Source organism: Xyrauchen texanus, chromosome 9, assembly GCF_025860055.1.
Source record: "Xyrauchen texanus isolate HMW12.3.18 chromosome 9, RBS_HiC_50CHRs, whole genome shotgun sequence".
NCBI lineage: Eukaryota > Metazoa > Chordata > Actinopteri > Cypriniformes > Catostomidae > Xyrauchen > Xyrauchen texanus.
The window spans coordinates 12,078,823-12,102,001 of record NC_068284.1 but is presented as its reverse complement, the minus strand read 5'-3'; the positions used below and the strand labels follow the sequence as shown (position 1 = coordinate 12,102,001).

General features: G+C 39.8%; 1 protein-coding gene across 1 annotated transcript in view; it reads right to left on the bottom strand.

The window, feature by feature from the left end:
• slc1a7a (solute carrier family 1 member 7a) overlaps positions 1-23,179 on the bottom strand; it is a 41,860-nt gene that overhangs the window by 14,735 nt on the left and 3,946 nt on the right. Inside the window, exons 2-7 of the mRNA XM_052134003.1 lie at positions 21,979-22,058; positions 11,572-11,787; positions 6,154-6,196; positions 4,032-4,263; positions 3,844-3,943; positions 2,865-3,098 (exon numbers count right to left, since the gene is read on the bottom strand). Of these exons, the coding sequence (XP_051989963.1) occupies positions 2,865-3,098; positions 3,844-3,943; positions 4,032-4,263; positions 6,154-6,196; positions 11,572-11,787; positions 21,979-22,058 (905 nt within the window). The remainder of the gene's footprint in view (positions 1-2,864; positions 3,099-3,843; positions 3,944-4,031; positions 4,264-6,153; positions 6,197-11,571; positions 11,788-21,978; positions 22,059-23,179) is intronic.

The following is a 23,179-nucleotide window of genomic DNA, read 5'->3' as shown; positions in this document are numbered from 1 at the left end:
ACAGACACTATGGGAATAAAGAAAATACCCGCGATGGGGAAAAAGAAAGCAAAACAACAAAAGCAACATGAAAAGACATTAAATGGGTTTAACGGGTAGGAGAAACAATGACGGAGAGCACGGAAACAAGAATCCACAAACATTAAAGACCGACAGGGGAATGGAGAAACAAACGGGGTTAAATACAGCGACACAGGAAGATAACAAACGATATTCAGGTGCAGACAATAACGCTGTGGCAGTGGTGGTGAGGGCCGGGAACCATGGGAAATGTAGTTTGTTTACACAGACAATGAAACACGGGGCGGACAACAAGGAAAACATGACATGGAACGTGATAGGTGGCATGTGAAACAGAAAACACGGGGCAGACAACACAGGAACGTGACAACAATGTTGTAGTATGCGAGACAACCTAATTTTCCCAGACATACCTGAACAAACACAAGATAACCCTGAAGAAGGGATTAAAGAATTCATCCACTCAGCTCAAAAGATACCTAAAGTAACTGTTGAGAAAATCACCTTTCATTATGTCCACCACCTTGGATACAAACAGCCAGAACACTGATACCAAACGATCCCACCCAATAGTCACAAAATTGTGCTTGTTGAACTGATCAGCCACAACATTAAAACCACCTGCCTAATATTGTGTATGTCCCCCTCGTATCGCCAAAACAGCGCCAACCCACTTTCACAATTGTGGTGAGATTTTCTTCCCACCACAATTGTACAGAGCAGTTATCTGAGTTACTGTAGACTTTGTCTGCTCGAACTAATCTGGCTGTTCTCTGTTGACCTCTCTCTTCAACAAGGCAGTTCCATCCGCAGAACTGCCGCTCACTGGATGTTTTTTGTTTTTGGCACCATTCTGAGTAAATTTTAGAGACTGTTGTGTATGAAAATCCCAGGAGATCAGCAGTTACAGAAATACTGAAACCAGCCCGTCTGGCACCAACAATCATCCATGCGATTATCTAATCAGCCAATAGTGTGGCAACAGTGCAGTGGGAAAAAATCATGCAGATATGGGTCAGGAGCAGAGGTGGGTAGAGTAGTCAAAAACTGTTCTCAAGTAAAAGTACAATTACTTAAAAACATTATTTCTGAAGTAGAAGTAAAAGTACTAACTTAAATAATTACTTGAGTAAGAGTAAGAAAGTACTCAAGTAGTGAGTTACTCGTTACTTTCACAAATGACATATTAGACGTTAACTCCCCTATATTCCATTACATAATACACATTGAATATGTACTACAGAATTATTATTATTAATGGAATTTCTGTCATCATTCACCATCATGTTAATCCAAGCCTGTATTTCTTCCATTCAACACAATAAGGAGATATAAGATAGTGTTTTTGCCTGAGTCACTATTTACTTTCAGTGAATGTGATTTTGCCCTCTATACTTTGAAAGAGAATGGTGACCGAGACTGTCAGTCCCTAAAATTCTGTCTAACATCTTTGTATTCTGTTCCACATACAGATGGTCACACGGGTTTGGAACAACATGAGAGTTGGGAAAGGATAACAAAATATCACTTTAAAGGGATATATTACCCAAAAATGAAAATTCTCTCATCATTTACTCACCCTCATGCTATCCCATATATGTATGACTTCCTTTTTTTCTGCAGAACACAAATTAAGATTGTTAGAAGAATATTTCAGCTCTGTAGGTCAGTACAATGCAAGTGAATGGGTGCCAACATTTTGATGATCCAAAAAGCACATAAAGGCAGCATTAAATTAATCCATAAGACTCCAGTGGTTAAATCCATGTCTTCAGAAGTGATATGAAAGGTGTGGGTGAGAAACAGATCAATATTTGTCATTTTTTGCTAGACAGTCTTCTCCTTGCCCAGCAGGGGGCCTATGCAGGAAGAATGTGAATCACCACACACACAAGAATAATGTGAAAGTGATCTGTTTCTCATCCACACCAATCTTCACTTCTGAAGATACTGTTTTAACCACTGGAGTCTTATGGATTACTTTTATGCTGATTTATATGTCTGTTTGTTTTTTAGCTTTAAAATGTTGGCACCCATTCACTTGAAATGTATGGACCAAAAGAGCAGAGAAATTCTTCTAAAAATCTTAATTTGTGTTCTGCAGAAGAAAGAAAGTCATACACACCTTTGATGGCATGAGGGTGAGTAAAAGAGGAGAGAAATTTCCTTTTTTGGTGAACTATCCCTTTAAGGGCTCATGCCATATTTGGATGAATTTGTCAATAAGAAGAGAGGTTTGAAAACATTTCTAGGAATTATTACAGTGAAAACGTGAAAATGTCCCAAAGGGACATTATATATAATGCTGAAATATATATATAGTGCGCTATTTCGGGTGTCTGCCATTTTGTAGGAGTGTCTGAATTCTGAGTGAGCCACTCGTTCCCTATTTTTGTTCACTCATTCTTACCCACAATGCACTATAATTTGCTTGCATTTTTTTATGCATGACGTCATCACGCACACCATTTTTATCGATAAAAGGCCATTTGAATGGAAACAGGCAGAAAGACGGCAAATTTTGCAAAATTTCTTTTACGCATTTTCACTTTGTCAATAACAAAATATGGCGAAAAGTGGATGGAAAATAGGCTAATGTTAAGCTTCATTTAACAAGCCAAATAGCTTTCAACTGTGTTTGATCCAAAACTTAGCCATATACTTGGGTGCGTGAGCACTTTGTTGATGATGAAATATGCGTGTGCAGTCCTGTACGCAGATGCGTAGATTTCACATCTGACCGAAGTATACTCTGGGCTTAAGTATTCGTTTCAATAACTTGTATAATAACTGAATAATCTTGAATAGTCAAAAAAAAAATGGTTTCATAATTAATTGTTTACCTGGATGAAGTGGCTAATGAGATGAGCAGGGCCTGTAAAATGCCTCGGATGTAGACGATGGGGCTCTTTTTAGTGATGAAGAAGTACATGGCTGGCAAGATGAACAGGCCATGAAGCACCAGCCCCATGACCACAGTGATGGCATAGAAGCCCAGTTTCTTTCCCATGGCAGATGGGTCATCCATTTCCAAGATCTTTCCAGCTACTAAGAACACAATCCCAAATGGGAAGTACCTATAGTGTAGCATAAAAAAAAGACATTACTCTCACTTTTTTTTTTACAAAGGGGAGCTTCACATTTACATTTACATTTACATTTATGCATTTGGCAGACGCTTTTATCCAAAGCGACTTACAGTGCAATTATTACAGGGACAATCCCCCCAGAACAACCTGGAGTTAAGTGCCTTGCTCAAGGACACAATGGTGGTGGCCATGGGGTTAGAACCTGTGACCTTCTGATTAACAGCCCTGTGCTTTAGCCACTACACCACCACCACTCCGGACATCATACATTTCACATACATTTTAAATAAACTTTTTTTTAACACTGTTCTGTCTTGTATTATCCAAACATTGAAATGTCCACCTCAAAGGAAAATGTAAACCAAAAAAGGAAACGTGCCTTATGGGTACCAATGACAAGTGATAGATTTAACAGGATACTGGAACTTAGTCATATAATATGCTAGATTTAACTTTAGTATGTAATGCAAAAATAAGTTTTGTTTTTCATCTAAATATCAGTACATTTGCATACATAAAAATAATCAAATTTGACCTAAATTTTGTGTTTATTGAAATTAAAACATCATGCTACATGTTGCGCCATGTAGTTTATTTATTTATTTTTTGCCTTTCTGAAAGCACATTTTACATGTAATGTTTGATACATTACAGTATATCAAACCCTATAAAAAGCACTACAGAGGAAAATATGATAGTTTGAAAATATGAAGAAGAAAGGGCTTGTCTTTACCAAATAACAATGGCTACAATTTTCAGCACAGCTTCATTTAGACTTTGGCAGAAGTTGACCAGAGCACTGCCATTTGGTCCCATTCTTCCAAGCATGATCCCTAAGAAGCAAAAATACTTATTTAACAGAATACTTATATATAGTCATATGTTTCATAAAGCTGTGAAAATCCAGATGCACAAACTCACCCATGGTGGCTGAAAAGATGACGATACCAAGCACGTTCATACCCTCACTGGTGCCGGGAAGCGTTCTGAAGACCACATCAGGAGGCGGCGTCAGGTCAAGGGAGAAGTTCTGGATGTCTGTGCCATTGTCATCCTGGATTCCATAAATGAATACCCGTTTGGTGGTGGTCTCCAGTATGTCCTGACCGATGGTTGGTTTGGGCTTCATGATAGGAATGCTCTTCGTACGATACTACCACATGATTGGAAGAATATACAGTATATTAATTTAAAACAAAATTCAAAGCAATGGCCATAATCATGCAAACATAAGCTATACATTCTGTCTTAATATTAAAATGGCAGTCTTATCCATGGACACACTTATAATATACAGTGGCAAGAAAAAGTATGTGAACCCTTTAGAATTACCTGCATTTATGTATTAATTTGTCTTAAAAACTGGTTTGATCTTCATCTAAGTTACAATAAAGAACAAACACAGTCTGTTTGAACTAATAATGTAGGTTTGAAAAGTATGTGAACCCTTAGGCTGTTGATGTCAACAAAAGCTAATTAGAGTCAGGAGTTGGCAAATCTGGCATCCAATTAATGAAACGAGATTTGAGGTGTGAGTTAGAGATACTCTGACATATATAAAGCACTCAAACATTTTGAATTTGCTATTCACAAAATGCATCTGTTGACGTGGACCATACCTTGAAAAAAGAGATAGCAGAAAACATACGATCAAGAATTGTTGCTTTGCATAAAGCTGTCTACAGTTAGACAAATTGTCTCTAATTTGAGACAATTTAGTACTGTGGCTACTCGCCCTAGAAGTGGCCATCTAGCCAAGATGACTCAAAGGGCACACTGCAGAATGCCCAATGTGGTAAAAAGAACCCTAGTGTGACAGCTAAAGACTTGAAGGAATCATTGGAACTGGTTAACATCTCTGTTCATGAGTGTACTATACGGAAAATGGAAGTGGAGCGTAGTTCTAGCGGGAAGACCAGCAGGTGTACATCACCACATCATTAGCTGGGTAACTCCTAGCCAATTGCACGTAAGCCAATGCTTTATAAGTCCGCTCACAATTTATCACATTGCTGTTTCGGTGTGCTAACACTGCAACCTCCACCTCCCCACCACCACCAGTTGAGCCCTGTCCCACAGGGGGGTAGGCTCCTCGCCCCTGCCTCCTATCTCCGGCAGGACATGACGGTTCCGGGCACAACTACCTCGGACTGCCGGACGGGGCCTACGCCAAAGAGAGAGACATCACCTCCCGTTTTACATCTATCAAATAAATGGCATCTCAAACTTCACTCAAGCCTGCGTGTCTTCTCGATAGAAATATTGTTCAGGCATAGTGTCTATGGCACGACACCACAAAGGAAGCCGCTGCTTTCCAACAAAACATTACTATGTGCCTGAAGTTTTTCAAAGACCACTTTGACAATCCACAATGCTACTGGAAAAATGTTTTGTGGACTCAAGATATCGTATAGGATAATATCAGGTTGGCAGTGTGCCAGCTGAAGCTCAGTAGACGTTGGGTGATGCAGCAGGACAATGACCCTAAACATCAAAGTAAATCCACTAAAGATAAAAAATAATCCACCTTTTGGAGTGGCCCAGTCAGAGCCCAGACCTTAACCCAACAGAGATGTTGTGGAATGACCTCAAGAAAGCCGTTTACCCTAGACATCCTAATAATACTGCAGAGTTGAAACAGTTCTGTAAGGAAGAATGGTCCAAAATTCCTTCTGAACGTTGTGCAGGTCTAACCCTCAGCTACTGGAAACACTTGGTTGGGGTTATTTCACTTAACGTTTTCCACAGCACTGTGAATATTTAATGGGATGTGTTCAATAAAGACATGAGAGATTATAATTGTTTGTGTGTTGTTAGCTTAAGCACATTGTGTTTGTTTGTACTTGTGACTTTGATAAAAATGAGATCTCATTTTATGACTAATTAAAGCAGAAAACCAGTTAATTCAAAAGGGTTTACATACTTTTTCTTGCCACTATAGGAATAATCATTTTGGAGCCAAAATATGTTAGTAATATGTTTGCATAGTTGAGAGGGTGATATGCCAAATGAATAATTGGAAATGCAAAACATTAAAACTCACTTGTTGAAAAGTTGCTTGAACCAAGTTGGCAGGGAACATGTTGCTAATGGAGGAAAGACAATATATTAATGTTCATTACACAATATAAATACTAATCAGGCTATTAGAATCATTTTTTTCTACCTTGAGGGAATTCTGCAACCATATTGAATTTTATTAGGAATTTCCGGGTTAAATCTGACATCGCAAATTCATATAAAACTTAATGTGCATTGTTTGGCAATTTCCCAATCAAGTGTGCGGAATCATATCCAGACCCTTGCACTGCAGATATCCGAAGGTTAAGTGTCCTGATCCTTCCGCTGTAGGACCCCGGCACAGTTTAGGTGTCTTACTAATCTGACACACTCATGGAGCCTTTAGTAATGAGCTGATTAATTGAATCAGGGGTTAAATAAGGCACGCATCTAAATTGTGAAGAAATGTGAGGCCTCCACAAGCTGAATAAAAAAAGTTTCTCTAAACATAACCTCTGTATCCCAAAATTAGAATTAAAACTACATCCCAAATCAAGTCAAGTGAAATTAGTTTATTGTCATTTCTCACTTGCGTGACAAGGGAAGAAATAAAAGCGTCTCCTGAGCAACAATGCTGAAACATATCCCCTGCATCAATTCTGATTAGTTTTTTTATTTACCCCAAATAATACAATTTCACTTTTTGGTCAGTATTTGATTTATTTAAAAAAAGAAAAAAATGACTGAAAAAGACCAATACAGACCCGGATCTAGAAAGGTGCCTTGCGGGTGTCCACGTCTTCAGTGGGGGGCCAGGAAGTGCACATATCTCAAATTCTAGTGAATTTCGTTAAGGTTAAGGTTAGTGACATGACGATACAATTTGTTCCTTTGCATTTGTGGCAGGGTGTAGGGCGGGGCCGGGTCGTGATTCTACACACCCGGTCCCTTATCAGTCTAATTAAGCCTTCGAGAGGGATAAAGGCCAACCTCGGAGGATGCTCCCCAGCCTGACAGAACGAGGGAGGAATATGGCAGGGCGGACGGCGAGGCTGGGTCGTGAATCTACACACACGGTCCCTTATCAGGCTAATTAAGCCTCTGAGACAGAACTGCTTTACACTCGTGCCGAAATCCGGGAAGGCGGAGGGATATGCCGTAATAGAGTTCTCGCCACTACCGTCCACCCCAACGGAGCAGCTGTGGGGACGAGGAGCCCGGCCGCCTGGAAGCAGAGGAACGGCCGCCGACCGCGAGGGGAGAAGGGGCTCCTAACCGACCGCCTGGAGCGGTCAGGGCCGCTGCGAGGGGCGGTGGAGTCCCCTACCAGCCACTGAAACACGGCGGGGTCTGAGACCGCTGACCGTGAGCGGGGAGGGGCTCGCTGCTGACCGCCTGGAGCGGGAGAACCGCTGCCAGGGGCAAGGGAGAACACCTTCTGTTCCCCGAGAACGCGGCGGGGCGTTCTGTCCGCCAGGGGCTGGAGGACTGCCTCCGATCCGGAGAGGGTGGAGGAGTGGCCGAGGAACAAGCTACAGCGTATCGGAGAACTGGCGAGTAAGTGGTTTTTTTTCATCTCTCTCTCCTCTATCTCTCCCACTGCCGCTCCGCATTGGCCTTTTCCCTCTCGTTTAAATTTTACAGTGTTTTTGGGGGGGTACTACACTGTTACAGGAAGTACCCCCCCCATTTTTATTATTTCTGTTTCCCTTCCCTTGTCCCCTCCCTCATCCAGGTAGACGGGGATGACCTGCCGGCAGACGGGCGAAAGGCATGCCCCTCCCCAGGGAAGGGGGTGTACGTCATACCGGGAGAGCTCCCCAGCCTGAGAGAACGAGGGAGGAATGTGGCAGGGTGGAGGGCGAGGCTGGGTCGTAATTCTACACACCCAGTCCCTTATCAGGCTAATCAAGCCTCCGAGACGGATAAAGGCCGACTGCGGAAGATGGTGCGGGAGAGAGATAATTTACGGACATGTCCGTCATGTGTGTGTGCATTTGTCTTTTGTTTAAGTTAATCATTAAAATATTATTTATGTCGTCAAGCCTGTTCTCGCCTCCTCCTTTCCATTGAACTGCGTTACAGCTTTACTTGATATTGGGGGTGGGGGGCATAGGGATCATTTAGGGGGGCAAAGCTCACCACAGCATCCCCCTAGATCCAGTCCTGGACCTATAAGTATTTTCTCTCAAAATAAACATTTTAACACTGCAACGTTTACATATGAGTAACATACCCAACACTGGTGGTATCTAGGTACAATTTTATATTGTGGTAGAGTGTCTCAATGCTGGCATTATACTTCTAAATCCTAAAAAGTATCAACTTTTTCTTTCCAGCGAGTAAATACTTTTAGTGCATAGCAGAGTTATGCAAATTAGGATGCAGCCAAATGATCCAAACCCTCTCAGTTCCTTGCTTGAGGTGCTAGTCAACACACTAACACAGAGGCAACAGAAAGAGCTAATCCAATATTCCCTCTCAGGGATCTCAAAAACCTCACAAGCTAAATTGGTACCTCTCAAATTCCTCATGAAATGCTCCATATAATAACCTGAGCTAATCCTGTGGCTGAATGTAAATAGGCTCCTGTTCTGCTCCACCTCAATGAGGGCCATCTGGCCTCCGGCTCAGGTCAGTAATCAGGTTTTGGCTCTAGCCTGCACCACACACTCCAGTGACACGGGACCATGCTCTGTCACGCAGTGAAGACGACAGGTGGGGTAGGAATTCCCGCATTCCTCAGACCTTAGCTAACCCTGAGCTGCATCTAAGCTCTCCTGATCCTTCAACATGAATGCTTCCATACTGTGACATTACATTATCACCACAGAGTACTCGACTGAAATTCAAGATAAAATTCATTATGCCTGCTAATAGGAAATTATGATGTGGGGTGCCAACCCTCCTTTACTCGTAATCAGTTTTAGGAAAACACACTTAATTATGTAATTAGATTATAACAATTAGTTTGCATGTTTTAAAATCATGACCTGTACAATAATGCGCATAAACAATATATTCGTATAGCACACAAGTGTCCCTGTAAACAAAATGTACAGCTCTCCAGTACTGAACATAACACTGCCCTAAATACCTATGATTATCTGAGGTCAGTGAACTCTCTCTCTCTCTCTCTCTCTCTCTCTCTCTCTCTCTCTCTCTCTCTCAAACACACAGACATTCTTTAACGAGACAAATACTGTCCTCAAAGAAGATTTGATTTAAATCCGAGTACACTCAAAGACTATTCGATCTATTTTTAACGTGAGAATTTAGACACGTGCAGTAAATCACTCTTAAAAAGGTCTAAATGTCTTTGCATTAGACAACAAAATATCAAAGCTAGTGTCCTCTGCAAATAAGTGAAACTGCATCTTTTCTCAGAACTTTGCTTCCCATTATTGCAATGACTTTTAACCTGCTGGTGTGAAGGTGATTTTTTTGTTTATGTATGAAGTCAGATCCCCTCTAGTTTAAGTGTCTATTGTTTTATCACTTCAAACATAAATCATTTTCTGAAGTCTTTAGTGACACAGTGACTGTGACATGTGCCTGACTAACTGCCCCACTGACCAACTAGAACAGTGACACAATGTCACCGAGACATACTCCGTCCTCATTTACTCAAGCAAACACTAACTGGCTTAGTGTGAGCTTTACTCACAAGGTTCAACAAGCACTGCAAAGACTCTGCGGGTAAGAAGGTGTCAGAAACCTTTCCCAGTCAGGACCACTTCCATTGAATGAAACTTGAATACTTTTATTCACTTATAGACAACTGAAGCAATTTGTTGATGTTGGCGGTATGGTTCTGTTCAGTGTAAACTCTGCCCATCCATGCAGCCGTGTATGGACAGAACAGGGAGTGCAGCAAACCATGAGGGAAATACTTGCATATTTCTTTAGATGGTTAAATGCATAGTTTACCCAAACCTGTCATCATTCACTCTGATTTAATTATCTGAAACCTTCTTCCGTGAAACAACATCCATTAAATTATGCAGTTTTTACAAAAACAAAAGCATAAAGTGACCAGGGGCTGGTAGGCTCAAAATTACAACACACACGCACGAACGCATGCACACACACACACACTCACACATGTTGAGTTTCCATGTTTTATGGGCACTTTCCATAGACATAATGGTTTTTATACTGTACAAATTTTAAATTGTATCCCCTAACTCTCACAGAAAACTTTCTGCATTTTTACATTGTCAAAAAACATAATTTATTATGATTTATAAGCTGTTTTCCTCATGGGGACCGACAAAATGTCCCCACAAGGTCAAAAAGTTCAGGTTTTACTATCCTTATGTACAAAGTGATAAATACACACACACACACAAAGACAAAGATCCCAGATTTAGCCTTAACAGACAGTAGGGGCAAGTGCTGCTAGCGAGCACCTATGAAGGCCGGAACGGTACACAAGGGGGTGTGTGGCCAGCACCACACCCGTCCGCCTTTGTCTCCCCAGTCGCAATGTTTTACACACTGCACCAGGTACTCATTTTAGGCTGAGTCGACCTAGGGGAGGCCCAGGACCGGTTCAGATAATTGTCACTGGTGTTGGCCATGAGCGGGAATCGAACTCGGGTCGCCAGGTTCGTAGCGCAGCGCGCACGCATGTTGTTATGATACGGTATCATTATGAGAACTCTCCATTGACATAATGGTTTTTATACTATACAAACTATAGATTCTATTTCCTAACACTAACCCTACTCCTAAATCTAACCCTCACAAAAAAGCGTTGCATTTTCAATAAAACATTATTTAGTATGTTTTTTTTTAAGCGATTTGAATTATGGGGACAATAGAAATTTCCTCATAAACAACATTTATAGTATAAAACCCTTGTAATTACCAGTTTGTAACCTAAAACAAAGTACTTGTAAACCACTTAAACCAGCACACACACACACCCTTAAAGTATCATAAAAAAATCTACCCAACTCGTGCACTTTCATAGTCTTTTGAAGCTTTGTGTGTGAAAGACTTTTCCTTTATAAAAGAAAGAATATGACAAAAGGTCACTAAATGCTTCTGTAGTATGGAAAAGAGTGAACATTCCCCTAAATATCCCATTTAGTGTTTAACTGAAGAATGAGAGTCATACTTGTTTGGAAAGACCTGAGCGTGAGTACATAATGACAGAATATTCATGTTTGGGTAAACTATCCCTTTATCTGAAGCCAACATTATATAGTAACCAATTATTATGCCAAGTTCAAAGTCAGCAAATAAACAGTAAAACTGGTTGAATGTATGGAAGATCTTTTCTAATTCCTGACTGGGCAAATAAAATGTGACCATACTCAAAAAACAAATCTCACTACTGCCAGTATAGGTTACTCTCTTTCTAAAAGGGTGGTCAGATTTGTGGAAAAAGACTATGAAAATTGTTTTCTAATTATGTTGATCATATTCATGTACCAAAATATATTTAACTTACCGGATAAGGTCCAGTAGAGCATCAGCTGAGCTCATGATGGGTTTGCCGCTGTCCTCAGAGTCCTCCTTCTGTGCTGCTCCACCCGGGTGGATGATGATGACCATGACGATGCCCACGACCACGGCCACAAAGGTCGTCCACAGATAATACGAGATGGTCATGATGCCCAGTCGACTGGAGCACTTAGCGTCCAGTGCAGCCAGACCAGACATCAAACTGAAGAGAGAACAACATGATCATCAAGACATGAAAAACTCTCTCACTCGTGTCATTCGCTCTCATATAAATGCATCAATGTAATGAATACTAGGGGAATATTAGATTTAGGTTATAATGAGTCAAATGTATAAGATTAGATCACAGATGTTTCCTCTGCATTATGTCCTCAGATTTATCCAATAGTGTCTGGCTGCTAGTCTGCACTCTTAAAACGAATTTCACATTCTCAACTCTTCCTTGGTTATATCTCATGCCTAGTCACATAATGTTAAGGCTTGGCATACCAGTACAGAATGAAATGTAGCTGTGGTGTGGGTTAACAATATATGTGGTGTCAGTTAGTACTCTACAATAGACTAACATGGGATCCAGTTCCAGCTTTATACAATGTCACCTTTTAATCATGGAAACAACTTCAGGCAACAGAGTTCCTATCCTACTCCTTAAAGGGTTAGTTCACCCAAAAGCTCTTTTTAGCTCTTTTTGTCCATACAATGCAAGTAAACAGGTGCCATCAGTCTGCTGTCTATTTGACGATTCAAAAGGCATGTTTAGGCAGCATAAATGTAATCCACAGGACTCCAGTTGGGATGGCTTAAAGGTAAGTAAATTCATGTTTAATGCCCATGTTTAAAGGGAATTTCAAAACACACCTCCATCTACCACTTTAACCACTTCAGATCACCACTTACAAATCCAGACCACTGGATGATGGTTTTTACTTGTATGTTAATTAAAGAGATCCTCTTTACTGGCTGATATGGGCAGTATACTGAATATGTCTGATGGAAAGTAGAGTTGTTCTGCAGGACATAATGGCCATTGATTGTTGACTATTTGGCAATGCACTATTAGGTGTCTGACTAATATGGTCATGGAGCTTCTGCTAATGATCTGACGAGTTGAATCAGGTGTGTTAAAAAAAGGAGACAAAAATGTGTAGTCCTTTAGGGCCTATAGGAGCAGGATTGGAAAATGCTAGCATAAGCGCCCCGACCTGTACCTGGAGTACACAACTGTGTACCTCTGGTAGCTCCAGCATTTAAACGTACATCCTGCTGGCCACGTGCATGATGTGTGTATAGAGTAGGTACTCAGTAGGTACCCAGAAAAGTACCACAGCAATCACCGCAATCATAACCATAGAATTTCAACAGGGCAGCTAAACGCCTCAAAGCCATTTAGTTGGAGGTGGTAAGGCATGTTAAGCTTGTTTTGTCGATGGCCATAAAAGAAGAAGAAGAACAAATACAAGAACACCACCACAACATTGTTTTGCTGTGTAGACACTGCAATAGTGTTACACACCTTCCTGCAACATTCAGTGTTTATGAGGACGACCACAAATTCGATTCAACCCGATTCATTCCGACAGCTCACTCATGCACTTGCTACTTGTAGAGGTTTCTCACTCATTAAAAGAGTATCAGGATAGTTTAGAGTGTTGGATGAAGTGGATATTTACCTGTTGAAATAAAAGGCTACTTTTTTTAGTGCTAACTTTGAGAAACTTCAACTAGTGCTGTGTCAGGTGAATAAGCCTTTTAAAAATCTTGGTAATGTGTTGGGTCACCACTTGATGTCCAATGTAAAATCTGTCTTAAAGCAAAACCAGTTGAGAAACACGACTGTAAATGTCATTAGCAGTTTATGAATGTGCATGAAATATATGTTCATTTGTTGAGTCCAGAACACATATGGCAGCAGTCCTGTAGGTTGCACAGGAAATAAATGTACCTACTTTTAATTTAGCACGCACTATAGAAGTGACAGTTGGTTGTGGGCGAGTATAAACTCATATATGTTGATTGTGTATGTACATGTGTGTGTGCAGAGCTCACTTCATGTCAGAGGTGGAATTAAGGCACTTGCTGTGTGACCCTGCATGTGTTCCTCATATAGACAAGCAGCAGGACATCCAGACCATATGGAGCTTTGTGAAGCAAAGTTCCTGTTCGACAAGAGCATTAGCCTAATCCAGCCTGGACATAAGAGAGTCCAGATAAAGACTCCATGCTTGGGCCTTTAACCAACTGAGGTCAAATGGGTGTAATATTTCTCAAGTTGGACAAATCAAACCACCTGTTGGAAATGTATAACAAGACAGAGCAGGAATACAGTTTTTGAGCAAATCCATGTTTTAAAAGATGGGAGTGCATTTACTGTCAAGACTGCTACTCAACAGTATAACACATGCAATCCACATTGTGCATGTTCAAACATTTGAGGACTGTTTTTTTTTATTTACATTATTTTCTTGTGTGTGCTACATATCGCAGATTCTATAACACAAAGTGACATTGATCTAAATGCATGGAGCTGATATCAAAGAAGTACACTAGCACATTTTATATTGTTATTTTTCAACCAATTGGAGTAGCTATGGATAATACCAAGGGTCAGGGTTGGATGGGTTACTTTAAAAATATATTCCACTACAGATTACAGAATACATGCTGCGCTGAATTTGTTTTTGTTGGTTAAACTTAATTCAATTGTGTCCATTGGTTTCGCATGTTGAAAATGTAAACTTTTTATGTTAAAAAATAAGAAAATGTTATTAATGATCCATCTTCCAAACCTTGTATTTACTTTACCCAAATACACTTTGATAAACCTATATTAATGATTTATATTTTAGAGCTATCGGGATGGATTTTGCGGGAAATTGCATAAATAAGTTATTCACCCTTGCGTGTTGACATCAGATCTGTACACAGAGAAAATAAGATCCAGCTACTGTAGTTCATGTGTGGGAGTAGCTAAAGCTGAAAATTTGCTGGCACATCAAAGACAAATATTGACCATGGATCATTCAAAACGGCTGTGTGTCTGTGTGTGTGTGTGTGTGTGTGTGTGTGTGTGTGTGTGTGTGTGTGTGTGTGTGTGTGTGTGTGTGTGTGTGTATGTGTGTAGTGAAATACAACAATTATACTGTAATTGGTGCAGAACTTTTCACTTGCTAGCTCACGTATGTATTTTTTTTAATAACGGCAATCGTTTATATGCATATTTCCTTTAGTCCTAGGCTTGCAAAGGACATGAGAGTCTTGAAATGATGTTGACCACTGGTTGTTAACAATGACAATCTATACATTAGATACTACTGTGGTCTATTTGGCCAGAATATCCTGCAGTTATAAAAACTTTACAAGGTTTGACCTTATCAGACTATTAATCGTTATATCTAATGTTAACTTTTGTAATGTCATTTATTTCAAAACATCAATGTTTCAAATAAGTCAAAACAACAGCATACAATATGGCACTTACCTGCTCAGATGACATGTTTTCAGATATCCATATTTTCCTTTCTTTCATAATTCTTTTGTCCATTTGCTCTGATAAGATGTCCTGCATTCATGTGTACACCGGTGTGTCGAACCACAACCAAAACAAGGTTCTTCCGCAAGACACATGCAGTTTAATTTTTTAACCGCAAGAGGGCCAAAAGTTACATAATGAAGCTTTAAAGGGGTCCATTTTTGAAACTCAATCGTAAGAGAATGAACCAGCTTAACAATATTATAAAACAAAATTTCAGGGTTTACACATACCGCACATCCAACGCATAGCATCCAAAAATATTAAACTGTTCATCTCAAGCGTAACACTCACACCCTGTCTGCACCAGATGCAAGAGTCGTGTTGTGTGAAAAGCAATATAACCCATTATAATCAATGATGCTCTCTACCATGGAAGCATCCTTTGCGGCATGTCACGTTGTGTTGCCAATAATAAACAGATTTCCCGTTCCATTTTGCACTGCATGCGGTGGCACAACTACTGCCAACAACAAATAAAGGGTTTAGAAAGTTTGTGTCGACACATCCGGTGTAATCAGGATGTCAGCACTAACTATCTGAGGCAGTGGTGGCTCAGTGGTTGAGGCTCAGTGTTACTGACCAGAAGGTCGGGGGTTCAAGCCCCAGCACCACCAAGATGCCACTGTTGGGCCCTTGAGCAAGGCACTTAACTCCAGGTTGCTCCTCTGCGATTGTCCCTGTAATAAGTGCCAAGCGTCTGCCAAATGCATAAATGTTAAATGTTAAAATGTTAACTATCACACAGCCATGACTCATGATCTCTCGGCTGGCTGAACACCGGTTTGTGCTTGCCCTTGCCATTTTATGTTGCACTGCTTTAAACAGCTTTTACATGGTTTCTTCGTCTCATATGAATGTGCTTACTTTAAACAGATTTTTTTTAAAAAAAGCTACTCATGACTTTGTGTAAACCTTTTTAATTAGCAAAAACGTACTCAGTCAAAATCCATATTTAGTCCTTATTAAGCTCCGTCAGGCTGTGCTTCCACGTCTAAATATATGAATTATCAACACTGCAAAGAAAGAATTAATGGACATATGATGCGAAGGCAACTGTGTTTACAACTAAACGGAAGTACCTCCCAAGCATCACGGGTGGTAGGAATAAGGTGGATTTACAGTATGTGTATTTATAGTACAATGACCTCTTATATGTCAAAAGATTAAGGAAAATTGTATTCCCCATGTCATGACCCCTTTAATATGAAGTTAAAATGTAGGCTCTACTAAAATGCTTTGTGTAGCAAAAACCTAAATGTTCAAACATGTCAAAAACACCATCCGTTCTGAACCCAAAATAAACTTATATTGAAAATACACTCTATGAAATTTTTTTAAAAAGAGCAACGTTTATTTGTTGCCTCTTTATTGAATGTTTTTGCAATGTTTGTTTTAAGGATTTTTAGATGTATTTATTTTTTCAGTGAAAAAATTCAGAATTTCTCAGTAAGAATTGGATTTTTGCAGTATATTTTGCCCAACTATAAAAGATCTTACTAGAGAGAAACAAAATATATTATCTGACATATATTTTCCAGATAAAATCCACAAAGAAACTGGAAAATGGTCTAGAAATAGCATTTTAGCTTAGCATAAAGCTAAATATTCAAATGACTATGTCTACTGCTCCAAACTTCAAAACCCCACAGGGTGTATACAGTGACATCTTTTTCTGATTGGATGTTGACTCTGTTTATAGAATGAGGCAGGAAATATATTGTTTGTAACTTTTTACATGATGCTAAAGGCTACATTGGTTAGCATTTCACACATAATAGTGTGAAAGTGCTCTCTCTTTGCTCATATGAATGTAACACATTATAAGACAAGAGAATGCAAAGTAATCTCTTCAGAAGGCTAATCAAAATACATTTGGAATGTAACTGTATTTGGATATCAACGATTTAATTGGTAAGTGTAATGGAATACAGTTACTAATATTTTGTATTTTAAATACATAACGCATTTACATGTATTCCATTAATCCCCAACATTGCTAAGGATGAAGTATTGTGTTTCTAACGCTCAGGTTCTCGACACTAGTTACAGTGAGTCTTTTCTTCAGTGTCGGGACCTGGCACATGTGTTTTGTGTGTTTTCTAAATTTTTTGGTGTTTTGTCTTGTGTGACTGGTGTCAGGATCCTGCCACTTCAGCTAGTCTTGTTTATAGATGGTGGCTGGGTAAAAAAAACAACAAATAAAAGGAGGAGAGGGAAAGGGCAAGGCTGAGAGACAGTGAGAGAGAGAGGACAGAGAGAAAAAAATTGCCCTCCGATTCCCAGACACGCTGTCGCCTGGTCCTCGACCACTCCTCCACCCTCTGGTAGAAGACAGCTGCTTCTCTCTGAGTGGACCGGAGGAAGTCCTCTGACCCCTGGTGGATGGGACGCCCCTATGCATTTTGGTGGCTGGTAGGGAGCCGCTCCAGGCTGCCGGCAGCGACTTCTCCGTCCACCTGCGGATGGCCGTGGCTGCTCCTTTGGGCAGATGGCAGTGGCAAGGACTCCACGACAGCGAATCCTTCCTCCTTCACGGGCTTCGGCACCAAGGGTTAAAATGGGCAAGGAGGAGGCGGGAACCGGCTGAACAGTCAAATCTGCATCACGCTTCACTTATCCCTCTCCTCGGCTGATTAGCCCGATTGGGGGCCGGATATGCCCCGCTGGCCACCCCACTCCCCTCCCATCACACTTCCAGATTTTACCTCCCTGTGTTCTCTGTCATTTGCTAGTTTGTTCTGTTTTTTACCCTGTTAGGAGTCTGCCAAGTCGGTTCCTGTCACGTCCCATTTCATCTGTTCCAGCCCTGTGTTTTTGCCCTGGACTTTGGAGCTTTTCACTTTGGGGTACTTTTTGTTGGTTTTTGTTCTGTTTTTGTTTAGTAAAGCCCTTTTGCATTATTTCTGTGTTTGAGTCCTCACCTTCCCCAAACCGATCCTGACAAATGCAAGTTTAACATTCTACAGGGGGGCAGTGGTGGCTCAGTGGTTGAGGCTCAGGGTTACTGACCAGAAGGTCAGGGGTTCAAGCCCCAGCACCACCAAGATGCCACTGTTGGGCCCTTGAGCAAGACCCTTAACTCCAGGTTGCTCCAGGGGGATTGTCCCTGTAATAAGTGCACTGTAAGTCACTTTGGATAAAAGTGTCTGCCAAATGCATAAATGTAAATATACTTACAAAACACAAATTGTCAGTACTCATTTATATGTATTTCTATTTATTTATTTTTTCAATCTATTTTAATTTAGTTTCAATCTTGAAACAGTTTGGATAGATTTTGTTTTTAAAGGTTAGTGAATACTTTAAATAATCTCAGGAATCAGTCAATAAATGAGATGCAGCCTGACTGAATAAAAACATGGCTTATAATCTTAAAGTTTGATTGATTTTCTCCATATAAATGCAATCATTCCACAACAACTGTCGACATGAACGACATGAAGGATGTCTTCCAGTAGACTTTTTTAACAGATGAGAGGATTATCTGTCCAGCATCAGGCTCTCTGCTGATTCTCATGCTGTACATGGAGTCTGTATATTAAAATGTGAATTCAAAACGAGTTGATTGGGACTCAGAAAGTTCAACTTTATTAAAAGGCAGAAGCGACATCTAAAGTTAGGTCACCCATAAACCACTGAGCTACATCAGTGGTCTCATATGCTAAATCAATCACATCTGGTTACTCTTTAGGGGGTGTGTAAATGAGTGTTTCTTCAACTTCGGGCACTTTTATGTCTCGGGGGTTGATTTTTTGAGGACCAGCAATTTTCTTCCTTATAAAAATATCTAAAAAAATATTGTATTTGGTGAACAGGGAGACAAAAGTGTCAGTCAAGAGCTTGAGATTAAATATAAGACAAGTGATGTTTGAAGATAATAAAGAAAAAACAATAAACATAATTTGTGTAAAGAATATTTCTATGAGTGTCATTTACAGTCAAGGTCATTTTGACAAGACATGCAATACTAATTGTGTAGAAATACTAATTGTGTATTTAGGATACATAAAATGCAAACTAAATGAGCCTTTTTAAACATGTTTACTATGTAATTTTCTCCACAAAAAGCCATTTAACACAATATATGGTGGAAATTATACTGTTGTGGCAATATGATGTTTTATTAATTGACAGAATTATTTTGCGATGCATGCATGTCCACTGCTGGACACTAAAGGAAACAGTGATAGAGTGAAAAGTGTGTTTTAGGAGAGATTTAAGATTCACAGCACCAAAAACACCCAAATTCACTTGCAAATAGGCAAAACTGTACTGGGACGTGTTATCAAATGCAGATGTTTTAATTATGTAGCTAAACAACATTGCAACTATTTTTACTTCAATAAATAACCACAAAACCATAAAGCATTCTAAATTGGTAATGCGTTTTTATCTATAACTATGTATGTCTGGTGCTATAACAGCCTTGAGAGAGAAGACACCTCACTTCGGTTTTCTCTTTTGTATACAATAAGATGGGTTACAATAAGTGCATGACACCATCACATTCCCATATCTCAGAGCTATAATATCATAGCCTGGCTTTTTGAAAAAAAGCCTTTTCAGTGCAACTTGGTTTTGACTTACTGCATCCCTGTAGTTGCATATGGGCATGGCCATTGATTAAAGATCAGCATCAATACTGAAACAAATGCACCGAGGGAACAGAAAGTGCAGGGCTGCCTTTGATTGTGACCACCGTGCTTATCAGATAATCTGGTATCTGCTCTTGCTGGTAGGCAGATGGACCCTGGTCTGGCCCCTAAGCCTTTGCATACCATTTGATTAATATGTCTTTTTTATTTATTTTATTTACTTTAAACCCGCAAGATATTGGCAGAGACTTGAACATAGCATGTTGTGTCTGCAATGCTGTATGTGACAAGGTTGATTCCCATGTCCAAAATAAAACTACATGTTTTCCCGTGATTTAGCTTTTGTGCCTTAATTCGAATTTGACGTTAAACACAGTTCAAGCTCTAACATTTAGGTCAACATATAGTGGACCAAACTGCACTATAAAGTCAGCGGCCATTTTCTGAGCATTGGAAGTACTTTCTTCCTTGATAGTGGACGTCATGGCTACCCTGCATGTGCAGTTGGCCCTTTGGCTTGCTCAGATTAGAGGTAATTACAAGTCTGACCCTCACGTGGCGAATACTTCTTAGCTGTGGATTCACGTTAACCTCCTTCACTAGTGTGTGTACAGGATGGTATATTGGGTGTCTGGAACACTGACCTAGACTTCTGATCGGTAACAGGAATTATGTGTGTAGTGTGAGGATATTTCTGTTCTCAGAGAATACAAGTAGCTTATTCGCACAAAATGCAGCATTTGATCATTTGGTTCGCCTAAACCATGTTTTGGATCCAAAGATGTTTTATATCATTGATGTCAAATCTGGCGCTACAGATATTGAGGCACCATGTTTATAGGGTATTGATACAGATTTCCTGATTTAATTATCTCAATTCGATTTGATTCATACCATTATATTTTGGTTATTATGTACAAAATGGACTTTCAGCTGACATATGAAAGAAAATTAAAACTAATGAAAGCTAATGTTGTTAATTATGAAGGGGACATTCTAATTAGGAACATTACCAAAATAATATAATTTTACAAATTATATTTGTCTTGAAATTGCATATACTGTATTATATTGCATATCCCAGATAGCAAACAAGTATTGAAAGAATGAGTATGTTTACATGAGCACCAATATGCTGATTACTCCCAAAAATCAGCTTATTTAAAAAATCGGACAAAGCAAGAAAACTGTTTACATGAGATTTGAAATAATTGCTTTATTCTCTATTTTTGACGTCAAAACCTGAAGAGGCATGCACTAAACACATGCACACACTGGATAAGCCAGTGAGAACACCGGTAAAGGTATTTACATGCCATGCAAAATCAGCGTAATGGGTAAAAATCTATCCTTGCTGACCGAATTATTCTTATGCCATTTATGACCGTACACCTATAAAGGAATGCCGCTCATCGTGGAGTCAAATGGCTTCTTTACCTTATCCATGCCATGTGTGATTAATCTTAAAAATATTAAAAGAGACATTATTCAATGACAAATGGATGGAGTGGATCTTGTCTTTGGACACACAGGACAAGTCAAACCAAACTTTTACTCTCCCATGAAGTGAAACAGAATAAACCAGATTAAACATGAGATTTTTCACATGAGATGCCTTTATCTGTCTAACAAAAACAAAAAAACTACTTAAACTGCATATGTTGTTTCTGTTTTTCACAATTAGTGTATGAAGACAATGAGATAAGGAGAATATTTGTTACAACTGTCCCTATGCTGGGTACTGTTGTGACACTACCCTCAGGTGGTAGAGCAGGTTAGCCACTAATTGCGGGATTGGCTGTTCGATTCCTGGTCCACATGACTTCACATGCCGAAGTCTCCTTAGGCAAGACACTGAATGCCAAGTTGCTCCCAATGGCAGGCTAGCACCTTGCATGGTAGCTCTGCTGTCATTGCTATGTGAGTGTGTGTTTGTGAATGGGTGAATCACAGTGTAAAGTGCTTTGGTAACCGCTAAGGTGAAAAAAGGCACTATATAAGTGCAGACCATTTACCATTCTGGAGTAAATCTCCTTTTGTGTTCAATGGAATAAACAATGAAAGCATTTTTGGGTGAACTTACCCCCTAACAAACTCTCTATTTCTTAACCCAACCTTGATTCTATTCTTACTTCAGAACAGGATTAAACACGGTTTACTCCAGTTGTGCCTAATTCACAGTTCACAGTGTTCAACATCCAGGTTATTCATGCATCTTGCAAAAAAGAAAAAGGGACATCAAGAGGTAGCAAAGATATACACTTACCTGGAGACCACCAGAGGCAGGATGAGCATCTTCAACATCCGCATCAGCAACTCCCCTGGGAACTGGAAGTACTTCACCTCCTTTAAGAAAACAGAATGACGTAAGGCTTTCACTGCCTCTTTTGGTGCTCATTAGAGACATATTGAATACAGCCTCTTCTTTGTAAAGTATAAACTTTATTCTAAAGCTGATATAGATAAGCAATCAATGGTTGATGTTGAGTCAGTGCCTCAGAAATGGTCAAAACCTTCACCGCATAGAAAGTACCTATTAGACAGTTTGAAGTTTGAAATATTTGACCCTTATGTACTTTTCAGGGTTCTATATGGTTTGAATTGAAACTTAACTGATAGTTAAAGATGAATAATTATTCTATGAGCCCAGGCTCCATAATGTAAAGCTAGTTCATCAGGATCTGCATGATAGATATTTTAAAAACTGCTAAGAACTACCAAGGCAAGTTCTCATGAACTTGAACAGGAAGTAAATGATCAAGAGTTGCACAAGAAGAGAAAGACTTATTGAAGACCATATTGTGTTTGAAATGAGTTCAGCGGCCTGATGCTGGTGTTAAAGCGTTTAAAGACCTGTATTAAAGGGGGAGGGACAGGGTTAGATCAGGGCCGTCGTCTTTGCAGCATCAGAATCAATTCTAACAAATGACTGTGCATTTGTGGCATTGCTATGCAAGCTGCTAATGCTGACATACTGTAAAAACAGCTGGCAGGAGGCTCATGCATCTGCCCTCAACCATGCAGAGTCTGTCAAACCGCCATGTGGCATAATCTAAATTGACAGGGAGATGCCAGGACTCCTTACTAAACATTACACTGGAGTAATGTCCACTAAGGGGCCAAGAGCAAGTTGTTTTTTAGTAGTAAATAATGTAAACTGTCAACAGGAATGCATTTTTTTTTTTTACTCTACCCTCAAACCCCAACTCTAAACTTAACCGTCATATTAAAGGGAAGGTTAGAGGGAAAATAAAACTCACTCATTGATAATGTGAGTTCGATTACTTTCTGGTTTGCGGGACAAGAACTGGGTTTTCTGAGGCTGCTGACATAACACGCTATCAGTAGTGCCAAAGGAAAAGGTAAACAATTTTAAACTGACAAATAAATGTCTCATTGGAGATAGAGCTTGCCAATAACTTGGTAGAATGTGGTCAGTGTCAAGGTACTGTAACATTTATTAGCAG